This window comes from Mastigoproctus giganteus, chromosome 1, assembly GCF_048544385.1.
Source record: "Mastigoproctus giganteus isolate SK-2022 chromosome 1, ASM4854438v1, whole genome shotgun sequence".
Taxonomy (NCBI): Eukaryota; Metazoa; Arthropoda; class Arachnida; order Uropygi; family Thelyphonidae; genus Mastigoproctus; species Mastigoproctus giganteus.
This window is the reverse complement of record NC_143575.1, coordinates 58,514,980-58,539,547: the sequence shown is the minus strand read 5'-3', so window position 1 is coordinate 58,539,547 and position 24,568 is coordinate 58,514,980. Positions and strand designations below refer to the sequence as shown.

At 34.7% G+C, this 24,568-nt stretch overlaps 1 protein-coding gene across 1 annotated transcript in view; it reads right to left on the bottom strand.

Annotated features, from left to right (window-relative positions):
* The window catches only part of LOC150090820 (transient receptor potential-gamma protein-like), a 227,438-nt gene that overhangs the window by 23,566 nt on the left and 179,304 nt on the right, over window positions 1-24,568 (bottom strand). The window contains exons 5-11 of the mRNA XM_090374446.1: window positions 18,921-19,091; window positions 14,599-14,833; window positions 13,233-13,385; window positions 12,923-13,062; window positions 8,259-8,377; window positions 5,983-6,237; window positions 4,219-4,414 (exon numbers count right to left, since the gene is read on the bottom strand). Of these exons, the coding sequence (XP_090230572.1) occupies window positions 4,219-4,414; window positions 5,983-6,237; window positions 8,259-8,377; window positions 12,923-13,062; window positions 13,233-13,385; window positions 14,599-14,833; window positions 18,921-19,091 (1,269 nt within the window). The remainder of the gene's footprint in view (window positions 1-4,218; window positions 4,415-5,982; window positions 6,238-8,258; window positions 8,378-12,922; window positions 13,063-13,232; window positions 13,386-14,598; window positions 14,834-18,920; window positions 19,092-24,568) is intronic.

Here is a 24,568-nt window from a genome sequence, read left to right as displayed (position 1 = left end):
TCATTGCATTGCAATAATTTGAAAACTAAAATGGCTGTAATTTGTAATTTGCTCTGCGAATGAAGGTTAAATAAAAGGATTAAATAAATTTTGCAATTTGCTGATTAGAGGGATGAATGTAGTATATGGCGCATGCGTAGAAAAGAAAAATTCTTGGTTTAAGCATTGCGCATGCAAAAGTGGTTGTTTTTTTTTTTTTTTGAGAGCTAGTTTTTATGTTATCAGTTTACTAAATACTGCATATAACTAATGAATTATTAATATTTTTATTAATCACAGCGAAATACATGTAGCATTTCAATTTTTATTAAAATCCAGGAGGAATGAGGTACGTGCAGTGAAGTGAAACAATTGACTGAAAATATACAAAAGAAATTGTTTTGTATATTATGTTTTTTTAGTATTTTGTTATACACAGTAAAAGTAATATACAAAAGGTCGTGAAAAGTTTATTAGTTATTTACTTTTCATTCATTTCAATCACAGAAAATGGAAAACATTTACAGTACTTTAATTTATACTTTTTGTTTTCGTTATCTTTTCGAGGTTTAAATTCAACAATGTTTGTTTGTTGCGTTGCTTACCATTGTAACCAAAAACAAGTGACTTTGCCTAAATTTCTGAAAATTTAAACAAGAATAAAATCGCACTAATAACATTATTGTGATTCGATTCTTGGACTTTGGAGACAAGCAGAACCTCAGGAGACAGGTAGACCTCTGGATGGTTCCAGTTTGAAGGCTTACCAGCTGGATAATCATGGAACTGAACAGAGATCCTAGGCTTGTCAGTAGATAATTGTTTCGAATTATCTTTTTGGTAGCATCCTGTCATCACGCTGGTTGAGTATGGGGTCTGGACGGAGGGATCGGCTGGAGTACTCTGGGGTAAATACAGGGCTTCTTTTAAGCGTTCAGTTCTACACAGAATGTGTACTTCTGAAATATTGCTCCATTTCCAAATGCATTTTAAGTACGTATACTAAAGTTTGGCAGTTTTAAAAATTCTTTAAAAGAAGGCCTGGATTTATGCAGGTTTTAGGCTGTGGACAGAGAATATTTTTTCATCTTTTGAAACTCTGGCTGCAGTTGGTTGAGTAGGGGGCTGGCTGGTGGGAGCCAGAGTACTCTGGAACTCGATGCAGGTTATAGGCTGTTGACAGGGTTGTCTATCTTTCGAAAAAATTGTCTACACTTGGAGGAGTATGGGGATGGATGGCGGGCATATCCGTCTATCTATCTGTATTCATATGGATAGATAGATGGATATAACTTCCTCGTGGATCTCCACCTTGACGTGGTGAGGAAGCTTGCGAGTTCCTGTGACCCAGAGAGCTATGCCTGTGGTAGCTTGGCAGGTCTCTCAAGTAGGAGAGAGGCGATCGGGTAGGAACCAGACTAAGAGAGATCCATTGTCCACTAGGCTGGAGTTGTGCAGGCAGAATTAGTCCTCATTTAAAAATTGCAGTTATTAAAACGTGCCAAGGTAAACAGTGAGCCCGTGAGGGTATTGCTTTAATGATAGACAAAAATAAATTTTTAAATACAAAATTATACAATCTCTAAAGAAACACTTGACACTAATATTCTAAATTCCACGACTATACGTCTATACATATACATTAAATCAAATAAATACAAATGTATTGTATTTTAAATTACATTGATCAGCAATGCAACAGCCAGAAACCAACCGATACCTCAATCTTGGTTACATTTGGAGAAAACGTTTTGTATGACAAATGGCCAAGAACTGAGAGAATTTGCGAGCTTTAATAATCTTAAAATCACAAACTCAAATTTATTTTTAGAAATAAAAATATACATTTAGGTGGAATGCAAGAGATTTTAGGTCCCACATTGATTTCTTCTTCGCTGTCAAGAACAATTGTCTTCTATTGAAGTTCTATAAGTTAACAGGAAGGAACATACCCTTCACCGTCCATTTCGTTCTTGCTAAACTGAAATAACTGCTTGAGGGACCGAAAAAAGAAATGCTAAACCCAGTAGTACAGAATACAAAGTTTACATTTTAGAAGATCATGGCATAGGATCTCTTAAGTAAAACTAAGCTCAAATATGACTATGATGAAAAAAAAACAGGAAATAAAAATGTTAACAAAGAAAGCAAGCAATTTACAAAACTTTTTTTACAACGTACCAACTAAAAAGATCCACGAAGTTATGGGACAGATATATTGACAATATCGAAGAGAATTTGGACGGGGATAGCTTCTCGTTAATCAAACTCTGAAATACTTAGATTTTACAATCAGAGACACAACGAATAGACTAAAAGTAGAGGAACGAATTGATTTTCAGTATTTAAAAAATTATTTTACACAGCCCAGCAAATGAAACTATAATTAGGGTGAAGAAAGAGACCGGCATGGGAGTTGATTTAATTAGAACGGAAGAAGAAGAAGAAGAAGAAGAAGAAGAAGATGTATTATAAACCAATGAAATAGAAAGGGTATTGAACATTCTGACTGTTCTTAACTTTTTTAAATATGGATACTTAAAGCTAAAGCAGTGAAGTAAAGAATTGTTTAGAGGAGTTTCAAACGCATAAAGCTCCTATCATCTTCACTACGTCCGTTCGCATGAAAAAATTTGATTCCAGTAGCTTCTTTCTTAAAGAATCAAATATAAAACTATGGTTCTTTTAGAAACATTTATCAAGCCCAAATTTTATTATAATCCAACAAATAGAAATTCGGCAATCTGCGTTCCATGACGTTGTAAAGCACAAAAGTGTGGTCATGTGTTTCGCCTTCTAATCTCAAGGGTCTACTGTTAGTTGAGCATTCGATTTTTAGATGGCCGAATCTGAAATGTTGACATTAAGTTCACTAGATCTAAAATTGGCTGGCATGTTCCCTTAAGGAACACCAGACAAAAACCATTTCTGTTCCCTTTAGCTAATAGGACTTCCTCACTTGACCTTATTTTCTCCTCTCCCTCCTCTCTCTTGCTAATTAACAGTCTCAATATTGATCCATGTCTGTTCTGCAGTGATACCAAATATAGAGAAGACATGATCAAATATAATCTGTCTTAACTCTTAGTGTGGATTATGTTTTATTAATATTGTGTAAGTTGTTTTGCATGTTTTTTTTTTTATCTATGTCCTTTTGACATCGGCCATACAGGGTAGATAGTTTAATAGATAGTTAAGACTCTAACTATTTTCTACTGACCAATAAACAGATCGAATTATTGAATTTTTTAATATATATCCTATAGAATATCAGTGAACTGTGTACTTAAGCTGAAATGCAGCATATTATGTTTATTGCAGCGTGCTGATTAATGGACAATATGGCGGATGAGCAGAAAATAAAAATTTTCGATTTAAGCCTAAAGGTACTTAAATCTTAACAGTTCGATGCATAAATGACCATGAATTTATTATACAACTTTAATGTATAATAACAAAAAATCTTTTTATTATTATACAACTTTAATGTATAATAACAAAAAATCTTTTTATTATTATACATTAATATGTTGATGATACTATTGATTTGAATACGTTTGTCCCAGATGCCTTATGTTTTCCACCAACGTTTTCTGTTTTTTTTTATCTGTTTCAAGATTACCAGATAAATCATCAGAAGCCGTGGCTGGTAAGTCTTTTAAAACTCCGTCTACTTAAACCAATTGATTGCAGCTTAATCTACAAAAATCTCTTTCGATAACTCTTGCTGAAACTCAAATACAAAAATCTTTTTCGTTTAACAACTTTGTTGACAATGTTCTCAACAGAGATCTAGGACTTGAACATCAGATCAAGTTCAGATATTACATAAATTCTGCGATGAATAATCTTACAAAAGGGTGGAATTTATTAAGAAAATGTGTTTTTGTTTCATCAACGGCTTTGTATTTGTTAAAGTATTGGAAAGTTCCCTTTAAACATATATCAAAACTGGAATCAGTACAAAAAAAGTTCATTGTATTATCACGCCTTAAAATAATCGCATTTAAAAAGTTTCTTGAGCACTTTGTGTATAAACCCAAACACCAATGATGGTCGCAAACACCTACTGCTTCAGCTTAGCCTTAAAACATTAAGATTTTAACATTACATTTTTAAAATTAATTAATTTTTAGACAAGCCACTTGTTATATTATTTACATAACATGTCTATGCATGTTTGTTTACTGGATTGCATTTTTAAGCGTTTAATAAATAAATAAATAAACAAGCACTTACCGATATCATCTGGTATGAATGGTTCATCATCGCAATGAGAAGATTGAGAAGGACAACAACATTAATCACACAGTAAGAACCAAACATTAACATTCCCCAAAAGCGTGTATAACTCTGGATACCAGAGAGTTCAAAGTTGTCTAAGTCTATAAGGCCAAAACTAGCCCAAAACAGCGTCTGTGATGACTCAAATAAGCTAGAAAAGAAAGGGAAACAAATAATATTCTGTAAACTGTGCCTATTGGAGACACATAAATAACGCAATAAATAAATATTTATTATTTATGACTTAAATAACCACTGGAAACCAGTGGCTGTCATAAGCAGTCACAATAGAGATGTGAACTCCCTGACTCCTGGCACCACACAGGAATATAAGAAGAAAAATTTCACTTAAAATGCTCTTATTCTCTTATACTATACTTCCTGCCTATTACTTGTGAATTTTCAAAATGTTTTTAGTTAAAATTTAACCTTTTCTGTGCCTCGCTATTTTTCATATCAATAATATATTAGATTTAATTCGATGTCACATTGCTATAATAAAAAGCAGGAATATTATTCCACGTTATTAAAAATATATTTAAAATGCATTTAAAAAGTGATTACACTAGGTTTTGATGTTTAGAGATTACTTCAATTGTTTTAATGAAAAAAAATATAAAATAAGATCAATTAATAGAAAACTGCAAGCACTAGAGTTGAGCTGGGTTGTTTTGGAGTGAGTGCCAAGGAAAATAAGGCGATTAAGCATCCGGATATCCGAACGACCCCACGTGATCTTTAACAGACACGCTGTATTGATCATCGAAACCCCCCTGACTCTTCTGGTTCCACACATGTCAGTTGAGCTGGTGGTATGGTAGTTTTGTCTCTGGGTTTTTAGGATCTCCCAACTCAGTGTTAAGTAAGGCAATGATTTTATTGGCAGTATAGGGCTGAGTGTTGTCATAATGAAAAAGAACGATCTTTTTTGACCTTATCGGGACGCTTATTCCTCAACACTGCCGACACCGATATTGATGTTCACTTACTGTAAAATTTCACGCGTAGGAATGCGGCTGCTGCCCAGAATAAGCTTCTCACCTTTATTAATGTTTACATGACTGACTGTTGCTTGAAGCAATGCAGCATGGGGGAGACTGTTCATCGTCTCGCGGTTTGTATCGTCTTAATATCTCTATTTTTGTCGTCTTAGATGGTTTTTCCCACCCTGCAATTGAACAAAAACAGGGAAGGGATATCAGAATTAAATTATGTGAATTATTTGAATGTTAGTCAGCGATGTTGCCAAAATCTAGCAGGGGCTAACTCAATAAATAAAAAATAAAAAAATGTCTCTCGGTCGTCCAAATTGCAATGCACCTTACTTAAACACCTTTTTTTTCCTGAACTTCACCGAAAGCCTACTATGACTATCACTGTTTTAAGCATCTTTCCGCCAGGTTTTATTATACATCACTGCTCCACCTTATTCTTGCCAACTCAGGATTTCATCTTACCGCATGCCTAAGCACATGCGCGCAAGTAAGGTTAATGTGAGGAGAGAAATGACTGTGAAAAAAATTCACATTGTTGTTTACAAAAACCAAAACTTTGGGTCAAATTTTAACACCCTTCTTACGCAGGGCACGCTGAATTTCAAGTAGATACATATGAACCAGGGATATAACTACAAATATCGGAAATAGCAGAACATTTTTATACAGTTTTACAAGAAAATGTTCTTTCTAATTATCTAATTAAACAGAGATTATTTCTTACTTTGAGAAACGCCGCCATGTGAGACAGGCACTAGGGTCAGTCTTGTTTGGTTTTCCTTCGGAAACTTTGAAACACATTTGCTTCTCCATGTCTGCATAATACCACAGCAGCTGGTTCATACCGCATGCAAAGGCAAATAGCACCAGTGTGTAGACGAAAAAGAACTTCACAATGTCTATTACCATCCTACCGAGGGATATCTGCAGGGGCCCCAAGTGTGGGTTCACAGAAAATATATACACTAACTTCAGAGAGCTGAAAACAAAAAATCGGAATTTTATAGGCATTGTAGTCCTACAGAAAGTATAATTGCTAAATTTACAATTCATTAAAAAGCTTTCTCTGTATGAATAAGTTTGATCCTATCACGCTCGGACTGCCCACAGAATAATGCATCAAAGATTAGAAATGATATGGGGGATTTTAGAGAAAAAAATTTCCGTGGGGGGTAAAGCGTTTCGCTTGTTTCGTCTGTTTGTAAAAGTTAGACAACGTTTATTGGAGTCGATCAGAAATGGTTGGTATCGAGAGAAAAAATATAATGGTAGGAAATCTTACGACCGCTAACACGTAATTGCAGACAGAGGCGAATGTCAAACAGACGCTGTTTGAGCTGATCGATTGGTTCAATAATGGCTGATTTCCTGGATACGCTTTGGTCCTTCTGTGGCCTCAGGGACGCACTCTTCTGGCGATTCCCGCTTAGAGTCGTTTTCTTCGAAATACATTTAGCGAAACCTAGCGAGAGGCACTCCACACCATCTGACCGGTTCCCATTGCTCTGAGTATATAAGCTGGAGTCATGGTTCTGATAAAGTTAAGCTGTGGTTAATTATTTTTATGCTAAACATAATCTTTGAAATGGCAGCCATTGATGTACAATGCATCCTGCCACTCCGTTAGTAGCAATTCGTTGTAAAAAAAAAAAAAAATGTTTACAACTCTTTTCCAGATATCTTTCGAACGAATAGGCCTTAATATATTCTTGAATATATACAGACTGCGTAAAAGAATATATTTCGGCGATGAAAAAGTCTTTCAGCAGGATTTCTATGCAACTTCAATTATAAAACGCTTAAACATCTTCCTTAATAAAGTGGGAGTTCCAGTTACTTGATCGGTTATTATGTAATAAACGATGCCACAAATATCACTTTTGCGAGGCAATGTTAACATGCTAGTAATAATCAATATAAACCATGGTTCGTTTAATATTTGCACGCAGCAACTCAAACAAACTATTCTATCCTCCATTTAGCCACGAGTTTCCAGCAGAATGACTGTATTCCAACAGAAATTCGATTAACAAGATTACCAAGCGTAAACTTGCTCCATTACAAAGCGTTGTTCTGCTGAAACTCACAACTATTCCTGATCGAGCTGTGGCCCTCTGGTGACAATTTATTTCTACGCTTGATTTTATTAGAATTATTATTAGCATTAGCATTTATTAAAACGTAATTAGTAAAATTACTAATAAAGGTTTAAAAAATAGTAAATTTGAAATCGGATTAATACGAGAAACAAATTTTTATCAATAATATTAGAAACGTGATTAAGAAAACACTTTTTTTGTTATAAGAAATTTTTTGTTAATCTGATGACTTCGATATAGCTATTTTCTTGAAACGTACTCCCCACATGGCGATTTTTATCACAAGTACGTTGCCCCAGCACACAAGTGACGTCTATGATAGATTAATTTCTGTCCTTTAGCCGTTAATATTGAATTATGTCTCCCCAAGTGTGAAGCTTTCCCGACCACCGACTTCTGTCGTCCATCCCCTAGGACGGTAGCATGTCATCAACATTCCTGCCACGGCAGATATTGATTTACGGCACACAAAGGTTGGCACTCCGAATGGGCAGATGGCGGCGCGATAATCATCTTTTATTCTCCTTCGCTCTCTTTTAATGAATTTTATCTGGAACAAGTAAGATTGGTAGAAGTTACCCCTTCCTCCACATTTCATTTGCATAATGAAAGGGGTCCTCTTCTTGCAGACAAGTCATCAGCAACAAAGGAAACTAGGTGAATGCAATTTTAAAGAGAAAGTTGGAACTCTTTTGAATAACGAAACGTATGTTTTGGTTATTAAGAAGTTCCCGGGACCCCTCTCAGTTACGGATTATTTCAATCACCAAAACTCAAGTTAATTAAAATGAAGTTAAGATGTTAATGTATTCTTAAATATTTTTGCCATTCAGCAAAACATAGTAAGATATCGAAACTTTAATCTCCCTATCAGGCTTAAGAATTTTTCGAGCCAACTTACCTAAAGATATTTGCAGCAGCAAAAAGTCCTTCTGCAATTAAAATCGGGTCCCAAGTATCCCACTTTTCTCTTGGCAGGTAGGCTGTTCCGGTATTCAAAGCTATTTCTTTCTGGACCTGCTTGGATAGAAGATTGACGATCACTTTCAAGATAACAACATATATTCTCAATAACAACTGAAGCTATAACATCAATTGGCATTCACATAATTTTAACTCCAGTCAGGACCGGACTTAAGAGTTCTATCGCTAATGGCATTAAATTAAGGCGTCCGTTTTTTAAAAATACATATTTTAAAAATTCATATACACATTCCAACTCTGACGTTTGTTTGTGAACTCTTTGAATGTGAATATGAGAAATATAACCAAGCTCACGAAAGTGCAGAACTTATTTGGCGCTGTAGACTATGGGACCTATACTTAAATCCGAGCCTGTTGAGAGTACTTTGTTAAGGTAGAGAGGTGTAATCATAAATATGCTGTAATTTATGTCTAAAAGTATTTTTAGACATAACATGATTCACGCTTCAAAATGTAGCTTAACCAATATTTTTAAGTAGGTTAAGTTATCACAGGAGTGAACTTAACCAACGATGAATTTTGTTTAATTTATTTACCAACCAGCAATATACAGAGCAACATCAAGCAGTCTAAAATAATTCATAAAAATTAAATAATATTGAAATTTAAAATTTGAAATAGCCTCATCAATAACGCTTCTCTTCGCCACTGTCACTGGACGCAGTTATCCGTACAGTGACAGTGCTCGGAATTAAGCTCTTTAGAAATGACTGCATTTATCTACGTAATCACGCAAACTAAGTAATATTGCTTTTAATCGGATAACATCATCCATTAGAATTGGTTATCCATTAAAAGCTGAAGGCACTGCGGTGACCGGTTTGAACTAGTCGGTTCCATCATCAGATAGCAGGTAACCCTATAACCGTCACTGGAGGGACAACACTGAAAAAACATAACGCAGAGACGTGTTATTGATGAGGCTATTGCAAATTTGGAACCTTAATCTGTGTTGTAGTAGAGTTTAAAAAAATTCTCAGAGAAGAACAAAGAAATATTAAACTTTCGAACGGAAATTTTCTAGATATTGCGAAGAACAACAGTGTTTAACTATAAAGATAAGAGAATAATATTAATAGTGAAGGATAGATCATAACTAAAAACAAGTTAGTTAATGTACGCAGTGCATTACGTTTCAGGCACATTTGCAAATAGTAAAAATTTCCGATTTATAACAAAAAAATTAGTAAAAAGCAAAAAGTTTCTGTGCATCCGCCACATTGCCCATTCATTCTTCCAACCAGCACATGGCAACAAACATGATATCTGGTGCTTCAGCTACAATACTGTATATAAATAGTCCATGTGATATGTATGAAAATAATAATAATAATTGTCGGATTTCTATTGGTCCGATTTTAACGAATTTCGAGAAGGCTCAACAAATCTTCTGAAGGACTAAAATATAAAATTTCATGAAAATCTATCCACCACGAGCCGAGTTATTACATGTTCTGACGGACAAAGAAATAATAATTGCCTGATTTGTCCAATTTTAACGAAATTTGGGGAAGCTCAACAAATCATCGTAAAAGAGACAAATATAAAATTTCATGGAAATCCATTCAAACGGCAATGTCGAGTTATTGCATACGAGGCGAACGGGTGGGGGGAAGAAAGATAGAAATAATAACTGCTGGATTTATACTGGTCTGATTTTAATGAAATTTGAGATAGATCGACAAATATTTCTAAATTTCCCAAATGTCTATCTAGTTATTACGTTCGGACGGACATGGTGAAGACAATAGGCGCATTGGACTTAAAAATTCGGCTTATAATCGATAAAGTAAAGTTCATTATGGTGAGCGAGGACGCCACTATTCTAGTGTCCGTTTACTCCAAAGACTGTTATTAATATAGCTTGATGCAGCACCTAGCTTTCGTACAACTTTTGCACAAAACATACAACACAATCCATATATATATATATGTATATAGGTTGTGTTGTTTAGAATTCAGATTTGATAGAAATGGAGTTTTTTTTAGAGGAAAAACTTTGCATTCTTTGCGTAGAACCGATTAAGTCGGTCACGGTATGAAAAAGTCCATAAATTTCCATCCACCTAAATTAGGAAGTATTCTCAACTTCTGATAATTGACATCTCGTATTTATTTTAATCTGATTCATTTATCTACTGTGCCGAACTTATCCTAGAAAGATATGTACCTCCACCCGAATGTTCATATCTAGAGTTCCGTCGTCTATCACTTTTGCTACTTTTTCACCATCACCTGAAGAAGCGGAGATGAAATTATTCGGAAGTTCAAATAACTTAAAGGAGTCCCCACACTAACGTGTAAACGGTATTGTTGAGCTGTTCACCCTTGGATGTTTTGATTTCATTATTTCAATGTTTTTGTTGCCATCTCTACCACCTTTCTCGAACTTAGATTAATCTAGAGAAATTATCCTTAAAAAGTTGTTACTGTGCTTAATAACATGATGGAAGTAAAATTTCTTTTTCTTCCAAGTAGCCAATGGTTGGGATACTTAAGGCAAAGATAACGTTTTTTTCTTAAAAATGGAGAAAAAATTATTCACGATTGTTTGTCGTGTGGTCTTCAGCTGTCAGAGTTATAAATCACACTCCTTAAAACGGATATTAATAGAAAGATAGGCTAGAAGAACGAGGTCGTTATCTGTCTATTGCTTCTACCTTTTCAACATCCACTGCTTGCAATTTGTAACTGGTGTCAGTAATCTCAGTTAGAGATTTTCATAGAGATATTTTTTGTCAAGTGAAGTATATCCGTCAACTCAGCTCTTGAAATAAATGTAATGTAAACGACTGCATTACCACAATCAATGATGACTGGACTTAGCATCACTAGCTCTTATTCATAAAAATGCAATCCGAAAATCATAAACTCCTCTCTATCTAAATCTATATTTTTTGTGACAGTAATCCCCACGAAATTGCGAAGAAAATAAATGATATTAATCAGCGTCTGTGGATCTATCAAATTAGAAGTAAGGTTCTAGAGATACACCTTATAAAATTTTAATTCAGTGTAAAATTAGGAAAGAAATTCACGTCTCCCTTTGAAGGTATACACTTCTTCCAATGATGGATGAATTGTAAATCTCCGAAACAATCTTTGAACTTTTGATAAATCATTTTCTTTTCATGTTCGTGTACAACAAGAATGAATTAGCGAACCTTTTAAAGTACTCGAGACTGCAACAATTCCCTTGTCGAGGATAGCACTTATGACAGCAACTGCATACAACAAGATGCGAAAGGAACACACGTTAACTTCGCCCAAAAAAATTAGAAAATGGACACAGTACATTCTCGACTCTCCAGCACGCAGGTAAAACAATAACCACCACATCCAACCTATATAAACACAGCAAACAGCTTGTTCTCTACCGCGACACTAATAAAACAGACAATACCTATATACTGGAGACGCTCGTGATATCGAGTGCATCTCTTATGTCAACAGCTGGGACTTGGCGTCAATGATTGCCAGATGTAATCAAGCAAAAGAAACTGATCTACAAGAGAGAAAGAAATGGAGGCAGAAGGGAGTCATTTACTAAGAAAACTTCTTTAACAATGTTGCTGTAAGGGTTTACGATTTATATATATTTTTTTCTTTTTTGGTATGTCTGAGCGTCTCCAGCATAAGGACAAATGAGCAATGTCTTAAATAAGTTGTACACAACAACAGAAAAAGTATTTATCAAAAATAATGCAAACAAAAGAAATGCTAGAATTAGTTTCAATTTCTTCAGTGTCCTGGTTTTCTTCAAGGTGCATTCAAAATGTTCACTACCTTAGTATATTCAAGCATGTCTACTGGTGAAAAAAACACTTTGTTTTACATGCTTAGAGTCTATCTGTGTTAATGGACTTAAATTCTATGCCGTGCATAAGCCTCTGAAAATTCATGATAAAACTTATAAATCCAATAGACATAGTCCTCTTGGACTATGTAAAATCTGCGATGTGAAATAGTCCCAACGAGTCTGGCGCAGTGTTATCTCAACCTTTTTAAGATATGGAACATTTTATCATTGAGGTAGAAGTCAAGGATCACAAACCATGTTAAGCTAAAAATGCAAATTTTTAGCTTAACATGTTTTTTTATTATTATTTTTTTATTACTCTCTCGACTTATATAAACTACGTAGAGGCTCTTGGTCAGGCAATAATCTTTAACTAGGCTATGACATTGGAAACATTGGTCCACCAGTAGTAAGGAGTCTAAATGGTACTAGAAAAATACTCCCCACACCATCAAACTTCCATCGCTGGCTTGCAATGTGGACACGTGGCAAGATGTGTCCATTGATTTATGCTGCTGTCGCTAAACCATGGTCCTACTATTGGAATGGACTTTTGTGCGTTGCCCACAGCCACAAACAAAGGGTTAGTTCCAACAGGGATTATCAAATGAAAAGGCAACAAACATAGGACACTTATTAGTTAAATCATAATACGTTAGTTGTTGTCAAAGCAATGGAAATCTCAAGTAATTATATTGATGAACATTTGTTCATGACGAAAATCAGTGGTGAAAGATCATTGTTATAGGTGTATTATGGAAAAGAAACTGGGAATCACTTACCTGGAAATATGCAACAACGCGCAGCGCAATTGTAGCTACATATAGCGAATTAGTAATAAAATCAATGATGTTCCACATGTCTACAATGTATTCAATCAACCCAACCTCCCACAATTGCTTGATTTCACTCCAGATGAGTCCTATATGGAAGGGGAAAAAAAAAAGAAAAAAAAAGGAGAGTATTTAAAAAAGAAATCCTTCTGACTATATAAAAAAGTCTAACATTTACTATTTTATAAAAAAGTAAAAATAACAATATTCAGTGCAATGCACCCTCGCCGCTAGGGGTCGCAAGTATATTTGTACGTACCCATCACCCAGGCCAAAATCATGCATTCCACAATACTCGGTGGAGCTCCGCGTTTAGTAGTTACGTCACTGCGCATGCGCCTCCTCATCTCGTCTGTTCCAAACCATTCGACTATCACAGTTTCAATTCGTTGTGAGGCAAGAATTAGAAGAACTGAAAAATAAATTTCATAAATTTAAGAAAAATCATAAGATTTGTAACTTTTAATACAAGTTCATGAAAATTTAATCATAATGGAACAGGAAATAAGATATAGAAAGACTGGATCAGAAGAAAATGGGGAGTAACTGTTTTTATCGCGTGCAACAAACAGATTATATTAAGTGTTATTCCAACTGCTGTAGACAGAAGAATTAAAAATCAGAGAAAAAATATATAGGCTTCGAATTCTGTCAGCAAATTTTTTTGTAATCGAACAAGTAAGTGCATAGCATCGTTTCAGTTCGTAGTAAACCACTGAAGTAGGTGAAATGGCATAGTTTTTTCATCTCATATTGTGAATGCCTTCACAACGAGTTGCCCTGACATTGCACTTCCTTCAATAAGCAATGCTTCGCCACTGGAGAAGACTAATGTTAATTATTCACGGCAGATACCACCACCCAGGCACGATGGTATCTGTTCAGGACTCAATTGTGGTGAAGTGTTGCCTATTCGAGAATCCACTGTGGAAGGTAGTTCAATATCAGGGCAACTCGTTATGAAGGCATACTACGAACTAAAATGATACTATGCACTAATTTGTTTGATTAGTGAATTTTCCGTAGTCAGAGGCTTTCAGCCATAAAACCTTTTTAGTATAAACATTTTGATATAATGGAAGTGACACACTGCAATTATTTTCATCTATATCCATAATTAAATACGTTGACCACGTTACGCGTTAAGTTCTGATGGTTGTGAACAGTTCTGAATTACTTAGTGGATTGTTGTTCTGTCTTATTGTAATTGTGACCTTTTAAGGTATGGTGAAACTCCAAAGGAGCTCATTCTTCCAACTTGGTAATGAGTTTAATGAACAGAATGTTAAGCAATTAGAAATCCTCAGTTTAAAAATGTTTCCCATAGGCAGAGCACAATTTATAAATTCTGAAATAGTGCTTAAAAATGATCATTAACTTGTGCATCTTTTCATTTATCCAAACTAGTAGCCTCTGTGTACTTCAAGCTGGCTGTGAGATACACAGAAGAGCCTCAAGCGTCTGCGACTTATAAGGTTAGCATGCCATTATGTTTATGTCGATCAGAAAAAAAAAAAAAGTATTTTTTTCTGATCGACACTGATCGAACAAAAGTATTTTTGTTCGATCCGTGTGAATTTTAAAAGCGTATTTGGCACATATACTTATCACTATCAAGTACTTACACAGGAAGGTGATGTATGAAGCAGAATGGCAGATGAATTTAATAAACGGTCTCCTTAAAGTCCGTCCAATACTAGAATGAGGCGCCAGGATGTACCCAATAGAATACACGGGAAACAGAGCACCAATTCTCATAATTTCGAAGGTCTGTAGAACGATGTTTTTTCGTCGAAATCCTGGTAATCCTTCATACCAGATAGAGGCCAGCAACTGTTGGACGTTTGGATGGGCACAGAACTGCAAAAATTTTTAATTTAATTTAATAAAATAATTCTAAACAAGATATGGCTGGTCATCATGAAACTCATTTTTATATTACCCTTTTGATCTTTTTATTTTACCTGTATATATATATATATATATTTGTATAGTTTTGATACTTTAAATGAGGCCTTATTTCTGTAGTTTTGTCTGCTGCAACAAGATCTTTTATAACGTGATTATCGTCGATTTTTTTCCCCAATTCTTAGTATTTTTTGTAAAGCCTATGCCATTTTTATCCACTAAGAATATTAGTTCCGAAGATAGTCTGCAGGTAGCAGCACTGTCGATAATTGAATTTCATTTATGTATTTATACTTATGAGCCTAAATTAATTTCTGTTGTTTTCCCAGTGGTGTAAGAAGGAAGTTGTTTGCAGAATAATTTGATGAAGAATGGCAGGAAGCTAACATTTGGGGAAAATACAATTGCCTTTTTGTCTAACAAAGGTGCACGTGGAAATTTAGTCTATCGTATCTACTAACAACCGGAACCTTTATTTAGTTCAACTATTTACAGGATATAAATGGCATTTATCACCCTCCATTTATCGTAATGGAGAGCCATTTGCTTCTTAAAATAGAAGCAACTTGATTTATCTGAATGGGGAGAATAGAGAGCAAAAAGATTAGAAATCCCTCATTGATAAAACTCTACTCTTTTTCGAAGAGACATATGGACCTGCTAGCGATCAAAAAAAAAAAAAAAAACTTTCGCAGTTTGGAGGGGACGCTGCCTTTTCATTATAACAATCTTTGGACCACCTTGCTTGTAGTGAGTATCTTTTATTTGTGTTAAAATCTCACTGCAATATCAGGCAATTTAGATAGTTGTCCGTGTAGTTGCGTGTTATTTATCGTGCTGATTTTTGCTAATACGACATATACGAGTATATAATGTATTAAGAGTTTATGTATAACTGACGTTAGCAGATGTCTGTAAGAAAAGTTGCTAGCTTAAAGAGAAATCACCGAAATTGAATGTTCCTAACCACGCTTTCTGTTTAAAGCTCTAAAGGCCCACCAAGTCTTTTGGAGGATTACAGGAAGTGATGTAATACGATAAATGACTGCTAATGATTAAGCTGCGCGCACACGCACAAACAGTTATAACAAATTGTACTATAAAAGCATTAACTGTCACTTAGTATTCATTGCAAGTTATTATAGTAGCAGATACGAAAGATGAAGAAGAATGATGCATGCGTAATGAATGTACTTGTCGATTTGCATTGTCTGGATTACCAGTAATTCTTGTAGCTGCACTGTAATACGTCGATTGCTCATTTAGCCATGGGAAATCTCTAAATACGCAAGTCAGAACAATTATTGTTCAATGTTTCTACGAGGGTTATCCCAAAAGTCATGCACACTGCGCACATTCTCCTCCCTCTATACGCCTGTGCAACTGACATTTATCAGGATTACAATTTGAAGTTTAATCTCAGCATTAGTGTGCTTGAAACAGAGTTCCTGCATTGAATGTTTGCATCTTTTAAAAATGGAGGGTGATATTGTTTCAGGTCAGATTACAGTTTCTGATCAAAGGTATTTTATCAAAATCGCAAGTGTACTTGGTCAAACGCTGACACAAATTTATGAATTGTTGAAAGCAGTGTGTGAGGAATCTACATTAGCCTGTAGCACGATTTCACGTTGGTATCAAAAGTTTCGCCAAGGTCAGAGCAGCGTTGAAGAAAAGCAACGGTCAGGAAGACCGAAATCATCTATGGACAATATCAGAAGTCATAATTACCACCATTTTGGGGGAAGACAGACGTGTGACCCGTTAAGAAATAGCCAACGAATCTGAAAATCATCTGTTCACCAAATTTTAGCTGAGGCGTTACGAAAACCAAAGATCGTCGCCGGATGGGTCTTCCACATCCGTTGTCAGATGAACAACGAGCAAAGCGCAAAGAAATTGCAGTATTTTGCACTTAACCTACACGACGGTAAAGAGTTTCTAAAACGCACTGTTGCCATTGATGAGACACGGACACGCCACTTTGAACTTGAAATGAAGTCACAACCACCTCAGTGGAAGCATCCATCTGCTCTACGTCCCTCTAAATGTCGTCTGCAACAATCAGAGGCGAAATAACTGGTTATCACGGTCCACTATTATGAGGCATTTTTGTCGCTGATCACGTACCACTTGGAAAATCAGTAACTGGAGTCTACTATGCAACATTTCTTTATCAGAAATTACGCCCGAACTTTGTCAGAAGCGGCCAGAGATGTTAGAAGCTGGTGAGTTCGTACTCCATGACAACTCAAGGCCTCATATCACATAGTCAGCTGTTTTCACCGGTTACAAATGGGAAGCACTATATCACCCCTTTATAGTTCTGATATGAGTCCTTGCTTAATTTCAGCACAGTTAAAATGTTGTCCTCGTAGGTAGCACAGTTAGTAGGATCACCGTCCTCCTCACTTCGATTGGAAAAGACCTGAGTTCGAGTCTCATTGATGAGGTGAGGAATTTTTATGGGCCTTTTTCACAATGTGGCTGAGTTATTCGATGTCAGGCGATGGTGGCATGGTTTTTTCCTCCGGGAAACTTGGGTTTTTCATCAAACAAAAGAGAAAATCGACCTCAGAACACACGCAATTTACAGACAGTATACACGGAGGAAATGGCTTTAGTCGCTGACGCTCCTAAAACCCTACAACAACAGTCATAAGGTGAAAATGAGACTATATTGAAGGCTTTTATGTAAATTATATTACAAAATAAATTCATTTTGAATTAACCGATTTTGTGCATTACGTTTTGGATAACTCTCTGAAATATCTGAAGAAAAACATATGTGGAGAGAGTAAAGATGCTTTACAGGAATCTCATATTAGCTATTAGAAGGCACTTTTTTTTACACCAGGTAAAAAGCAATCATAAAGATTTATAAAAATCAATTTTTCAAGCAATGAAATATCACCTAGTCGAATAATGGAAGAAAATTTCATATGAAATATTAAGATCGATATATAATTTTTTGTTGTCTGTTTTAAATTTATAAAAATATAAATCATTCATACATTTTAACACGACAATTATTTTTTATAAATATTTATTTATGTCATATAATAAATATCGATGTAAAATATTGTAAATAAATAATACAAAAGAAAATAATGTAAATAATAATTTTTAAAATATTGTAAATTTTAAACACAAAGCATTCTTAACTTTACCTATTTTGTCCACTTCTGTATTTTTTTTTTTTTTTCAACATCAGATTTTAAACTGCCATAAATACAATATTGCGCTGATTTTAAACCTGATACTAAAACAAAATCGTTTATTCCGAGTTCGTTAAGTATTGCACTACTTTCAAACAACTGACAACACCGAAAGGCTACCCTGTAATTTAAGTAAAGCACTTTCAGAGAGTTTTTTTTTAAGAATTTTCCTTATTTTATTTAAAATCCATTTAATTAAAAGACTTTTCAATTAATTGAAGATTATCCTTTCGGTGACGTTATTTTTTACTGATAGTGCAATACATACTCAACTCGTGATAAAGGAGTTTACTATATTGTGAGACCATAGGCGCAACCATCGAAAGGGAGTTGTGGGAATGATAAATTCCCTCAAAAACATTTTCTTTTTTGTAGACAGCAGTGCTCCATTACAATATTCACTGTAATTTAAATTCTGCTCTCCTTAAAAACACGAATGACAAATATATAGACACATTAACTGTATAGTGCATATGGATTTTATTACGTTAAAATATCAAAAATTATTAAAATATTCATTAAAACAATAAATAATGGTTATAAAAATACTGCAAATTAATAATCTACCAATCTAATAATCTTTCTTAATTAATAATCTACAAACTAATAATCTTTCTCCGCTATTTCCTACTAGACTCGATTCATCTGTAATTATATAATCTATATTACACATTGCATTAGACACGTGAACAAAATCTTTCCTATCCCTCACTGGACTATATACATCTAATGATCACACTGTACCACTTCCTGCAACTTCATTTAATGAGTTAAAGAAACGAACGTCTTATTATAGGATTAAGTCCATCGGGAGTTCTTACCTTTTTTTGCTTGTGTTTGATTGCTAACTTAAGCCTACTTAAGTGCATACGATCGCCATGTTCGAATGCTGGTCCTGTAGGGTCGTAATTCAAGAGTACTTCTAACTCATACGAGCTTCGAGTGTGGTCTAGGAGGGCTGTAGCAAAATTCTGGCACTGGCGTCGAAGTTCCTGCACATAGAATCAATATGTTATTTATCCATTTAATCTTTAACTCTTGTAAACTATTTAGAAATTCAATTTCATATTCTTCTGCTTTCCTATAAACGTTGCTAGAACAAGTTTCCTTAAGCAGTTCGGGATTGCAGTTAAAAGCAACACGAAAGCCATCACAAGCACAATAAAACTGTATTTAGAAAAATTGATGTTGTCCTGAATGTACTGTTTATGAGCGCTTCTGTAGTAAACAGATCTGAAATTTTTTCTCCATCTAAAATACGCTCGACTAGTCACGTGATATTAATAACATTAATTCATATAAAAACATTAACCAGAATGAAGCAATGCCTAAGCCAAAAGGTTGGACCACTAATAGTTGGTCCAACATTTTGTATATTCCAGCACATGGAGACTTCGTTGTAAGACAAGTTGACTATGACAAAACTCGAAATCCTTCGTTCCTGTTTGAGATCTCCCTAGTTACTTTATAATATTAACATACTTATTAATACGCAGTAAACAGGGATACCCAGGAAACTTGTAGGAAGAAAAATGCTTCCTAATTGACTGAACACATAGTGTTCACTATCCATATGAACCGTTGAGATGATTCATGAGACCACCACATGGGGATATACTTTCCATCAAATAAATATTTGAAATGCGTGGGCAGCTCTGACGTCATTCTTTAGGCCTAATGTCAAAAATAAATTGCCTATTTTTCATTAACACAGATAGTCTTAAGTAACAAATATATATAGTTTTATTTTAAAACTTTAATGATTTTACTGTCTCGTCAGAGTTCATTCCTACTAAATTAGCTACATTAATACAAAGCTATACATAGAATGAAAAATTACTAAGACGCATCCAATCCTCAATTTATTTAAAATATATTTTTTAAAAAATCAGCTACAAATCGATATCAGATATTTTCTTGCAGTTTTCTTTATCACCTGAGATTTGCAATTATTAGCCACTTCCATCCTCTACGCTACCACAAGGCGAGTGGGCAATCTTTAGTAAATCTGAGAGTCACAAAAGATAATATTCTTCGAAGTACTGAGCGCCTCATTCATATTTCTTAATTTTTCTTTTAAATAAAATTTACGCACTCAATAAATTACTTTTCAAATATATTCATATGAAAACCACGTTTAAAGCTTCCTTATTTTAGGTCACCCATGACCGGCCGATCAGAGGGATCCCAGAAATAGGGGATCTTTAGATTTCTGAGATTTTGTGGTGATGTGCGACGAGTTTGGAGGGGTTGAACAGTAGCGTTAAGTAATGCATGCATTCCCCTAACGTAGATTAAACTATTCGTTTCGAGAAAAGGAAACTAAAGGAAGCCCCTGAGGCCTGCTATTAACTCAATCTTAGTTCAATACAGGTATCAGCAAAAAGAATATTTCGTTAATTTTTGTTAATAAATATTTTTTGCCATATACACTATAAAATATTGTCCCATTTCAGTTCAGTGAAATAAAACTATATTTCCCGAAGGCATTTGTCTCAAAATAAGGATTCTTGATAACGTTTCGATAGCAATTACTGACATGAAAATAATGGCCTTTGCTAAAATAAAAAAAACCATAAATGAGCTTGGTCGAAAGGATACAACGCAAAAAAAAAAAAAAAAAAAATCTGATCTGTACTCAATTACGTAATATATCGAGAAAAGCAATCAAGAGGAGTTTTATTTTATTTTTTTTTTTTTTCCATCTTATTTTCCAGCTGGTTTAACTCAAATAATTGATGTCTTTTTACGCTTGATTAAATACTAAGTATTTCATGTACACTAATTTTCCAAACGTTTTCTTTCCGGCATTTCTTTTTTATTTCTAGTTTATTAGAATCTCTCGATGGCGGTGGTAAGTGGAATTGGAGCGCAAAAGTTCGCCGCTAGATACGAGCTCGTAAATTATTGGCGTTTATAACTCAGCTTTTTGAACTGTGTTCTAAGAAATATTAGTTTTCTGTCCCAAATGAAGAATCTATAGCAGAAGATGGACTATGACGCATGCGTAAAAAAAAAAAAAAAAAAAAAAAAATCATCCAATCAATCAAAAACTTAAAAGGGAAATCATAATAATGAACTTTATAAAGATTTATTAGAGTATAAATAAATTCTATTAGAATTTCTCTCATATATTTAATATTTTGATATTGATATCATCTGTAATAATTGATTATTAATATTTTTTTATGATCTGGTCTTGTTCTGGGGTAAATAAATAAATAACATACATCGATAATATGTATTTTTGTTTAAGCTTTGTAGGGACAGTGATAGAGCTTTTGTTTAAGAATCGTTACAAAGATAGAGAAAGTTAAAAATTTGTGCTATGTGTTTGTAAATAGTCCTTACATATCTCATACAAAGCTCTTTCTATCCTCACAATGAGTTGCATAAGTATTGCAGTGCTTTAAGTTATTTTTGCCCTTTATCCTGACAAGAAATTTAGCTTATCTTGTATAAATAGTTTAACTTACTTCTAATGACAGAGAAGTGCTGATTATTTTAAGTAGTTCAGTCGTGATAAAAATACGAGGAACTTTTAAAAAGTTCATGGCCTGAAAGGCTCATTTAAGGAGTCTGGTAATATATTATTTTTCAACATAAATCCCCTTTGGAGTCAATGCTGCAGTGCGTTGATTCCAGCTGCGAAGAAAGTTTTCTCTTGGGTCTCCAGGAATGCATCCACCGCAGCAATGACGTCACTGTTGGTGGGAAAAAATGGATGCCAGTCAAGTATTTTTTTAAAATTAGGAAATAGTCCGATGGTGCTATATCTAGTGAATATGAGGGATGGTCCACGAATTCAAAGCCACATTCATGCAGTGCAGCCATGGCAATGAGAGACTTGTGAGCACAGGTGTGTTGGCCTGCTGGAACAAGACTCCTTTGCTGAGTTTCCGTTGGCATTTGTCTTTGATGTTTTTACACAAACGCCTCACATGCTCTGCGTAATGTGCCCCTGTGACTGTCTGGCCTTTCTGGAGGCAATCCACTAGAAAACCTCATCAACATCCCAAAAAACCAACGGCATCATCTTGTCAGCAGAAGAAATTTCTGCTGTTTGGATTGTTCCTTCGTCTCTGGGTGAAACGATGGACCCAAAATTAAATAAATGAAATTATGAATTTATTTAATTAAGAGACAAAAATTAAATCACAGTATATTATTAATAGGATTAGATTGTATTAAATAGTTAATTATAGCATTAATTCAGTTATAAATAAAGTTAAATAAAATAATTATTAAATTATATGGAGAATAATACTGCCTTCTCTTATTTTTTATTTTATTTTTTGTATATTTTTTTGGAACTGGTAGGATTTAAACTACTTAATTAAAATGCAATGAACATTGCCTTCACACCGAGCTGCCCTAGCATTGCACTATCTTCAAATAAATGATATCGCCTAATGTCAATGTGCCATTAATCTAAAAGATGAGATAAGGCTAAGGTAGAAATTTAACTTTTGTCGATGTAATGACCGCCAAAAGGATCATCTGCCAACTACTACTCCAGACATGCCCAAATACATGGATAATAGCGTACGCAAATGATCTAGCCATACTTGTGGAAGGAAACTCAAGATTGCAACTAGAAAAACGTTCAAAATTTGTGTTATTAGAGCTGCATGGTTGGTACGTAGGTTGACAGTATCAGCTAAAAAAAAAGCAAATCATCTCTTCAAAGGGCATATCTTTGTCACGAGAAACCAGTCACTAGGATAGGAGGTGTAAGCCTACAGTGTCCGAAAATGAGACCGTATTTAGGGGTAAAAATGGAGAAGTCTAAGCTTTGTGTGGCACATCAATCACATTAAGTCATTTTGTCGGTATGATGACAAGAATAACAAGATCGGAGTGAGCAGTTAAAGGCAGAGCACTAGGGCTCTTCTACTACTGTGTCCATTGTCACAGTACTATGTCTTCTACTATTGTTTTACTCATTGTCAGTTATGGTGCTCATGTTTAGATAGCTTGTGCATTGCAAAGGGTAAATGTGCGCAAGATATTTGAAATTCAGAACAATGCTGTTACTGCTCAGTATGCCATGCCAGACGGTATCCAATGATTCACTGCATATATTAACAGGAAGAATACTTCTAAATTTGTGTCTACTTTTACCATCGGAAATGACGGATGTATGAGAAAATGTCGATTGCAATGCAATGTGACCATGGCTACAAAGAAGCAAAGAAGCGGCATGGGCTTGCCTAACGTAATTATGGCAAGAAAGGTGGGATAACAGCGTCAAAGGACTGATAACAAAAAAGTTCTTCTATATGTTGACTAGGCTGGCAGAGATATGCCTGCTTGGCTTAGTCCAAATTTGCAATCCACATTCTTTGCACTTTTTTAATTGCCACGAGTATCAAGACCTGAGAGAGAGAGATAGAGAAGACTTAGTGGGTTATGTGCCTAATCTTCAGTCGTTGAAGCTAGGATGTGAGGCATGCTTTCTTTCAACGAAGGATACTTTTTTTAGCGTCCAACTAAAAAAGATATTTTTTTAGTTGGAGCAGACCCAAGATGACTAGGCTGGAGGACAATGACTGACACAGGTCTGATTACGTTAAGAACAACGTTGGAGGTCAATGGCGGAAGTTGGCCTCTAGCTATCGGAAAAGAAGTCTCAATTGATTAGTGTAGGCATAGGATGTGTGGTACCGTTCCGATTAACAGTGAGTAGCTTACTCATAAATAACATCATTCCTGACATCTGAAAGAAGGATGAAAGTCTTATCATCTAAGCATTTCCTTGTGGTGCTGGGTGTTGTTATTGTCTGGACTGGGAGCTCCTTGTGCTACTTGTTTCAGCATTTCCGTGCAGTGCTGGATGCGGTTCTTGCCAGGATTGGGCAGCTCCTTGTGCTGTTCAGTTCTGGACTGCCAAAATGTGCGGATGGACTGCAGTTTTTATCTTTGTGAAAGTTTGCCATATGGACTTCGGACATTGTTGCATACTTTTGAATGGCTGTACCTCATTTTCTGTACGATAGTGTAAATTGTATTTGTAATATTGCATTTACAGCGGGATGGCAGAATTTGGTAGGAAACACCTGTTATAATAAATTTAAAAAAGTAGTGCATTGCCAGGCAACTCGTTGTAAAGTTGTTTGTTCTACTGTGAGCGATAAAACCAATACAAGAATCGGAAAATTATAAACACTTCATTACGTTAATAAATGTTTATTGATTCACTTTTTTAAAAAGAATAACATAAGAATCAATGATTAAATTAAAAAATTAATAAGTAATTAAAGCGATAATTAAATCTTAAATTAGATACAATAAATAAAATCATTGAATTAACAAAATGTAATTAAAACATAAAACGGCTTATTAAAAACAAAATATTTTAAAATGTGATAAAATGAGTGCGAACAATCGCCAATAAAAAATAAATATGCTGATATTTAGAGGAATGAAATAAATAAACAAATAAACTGGATATATGACTTGAATTTAT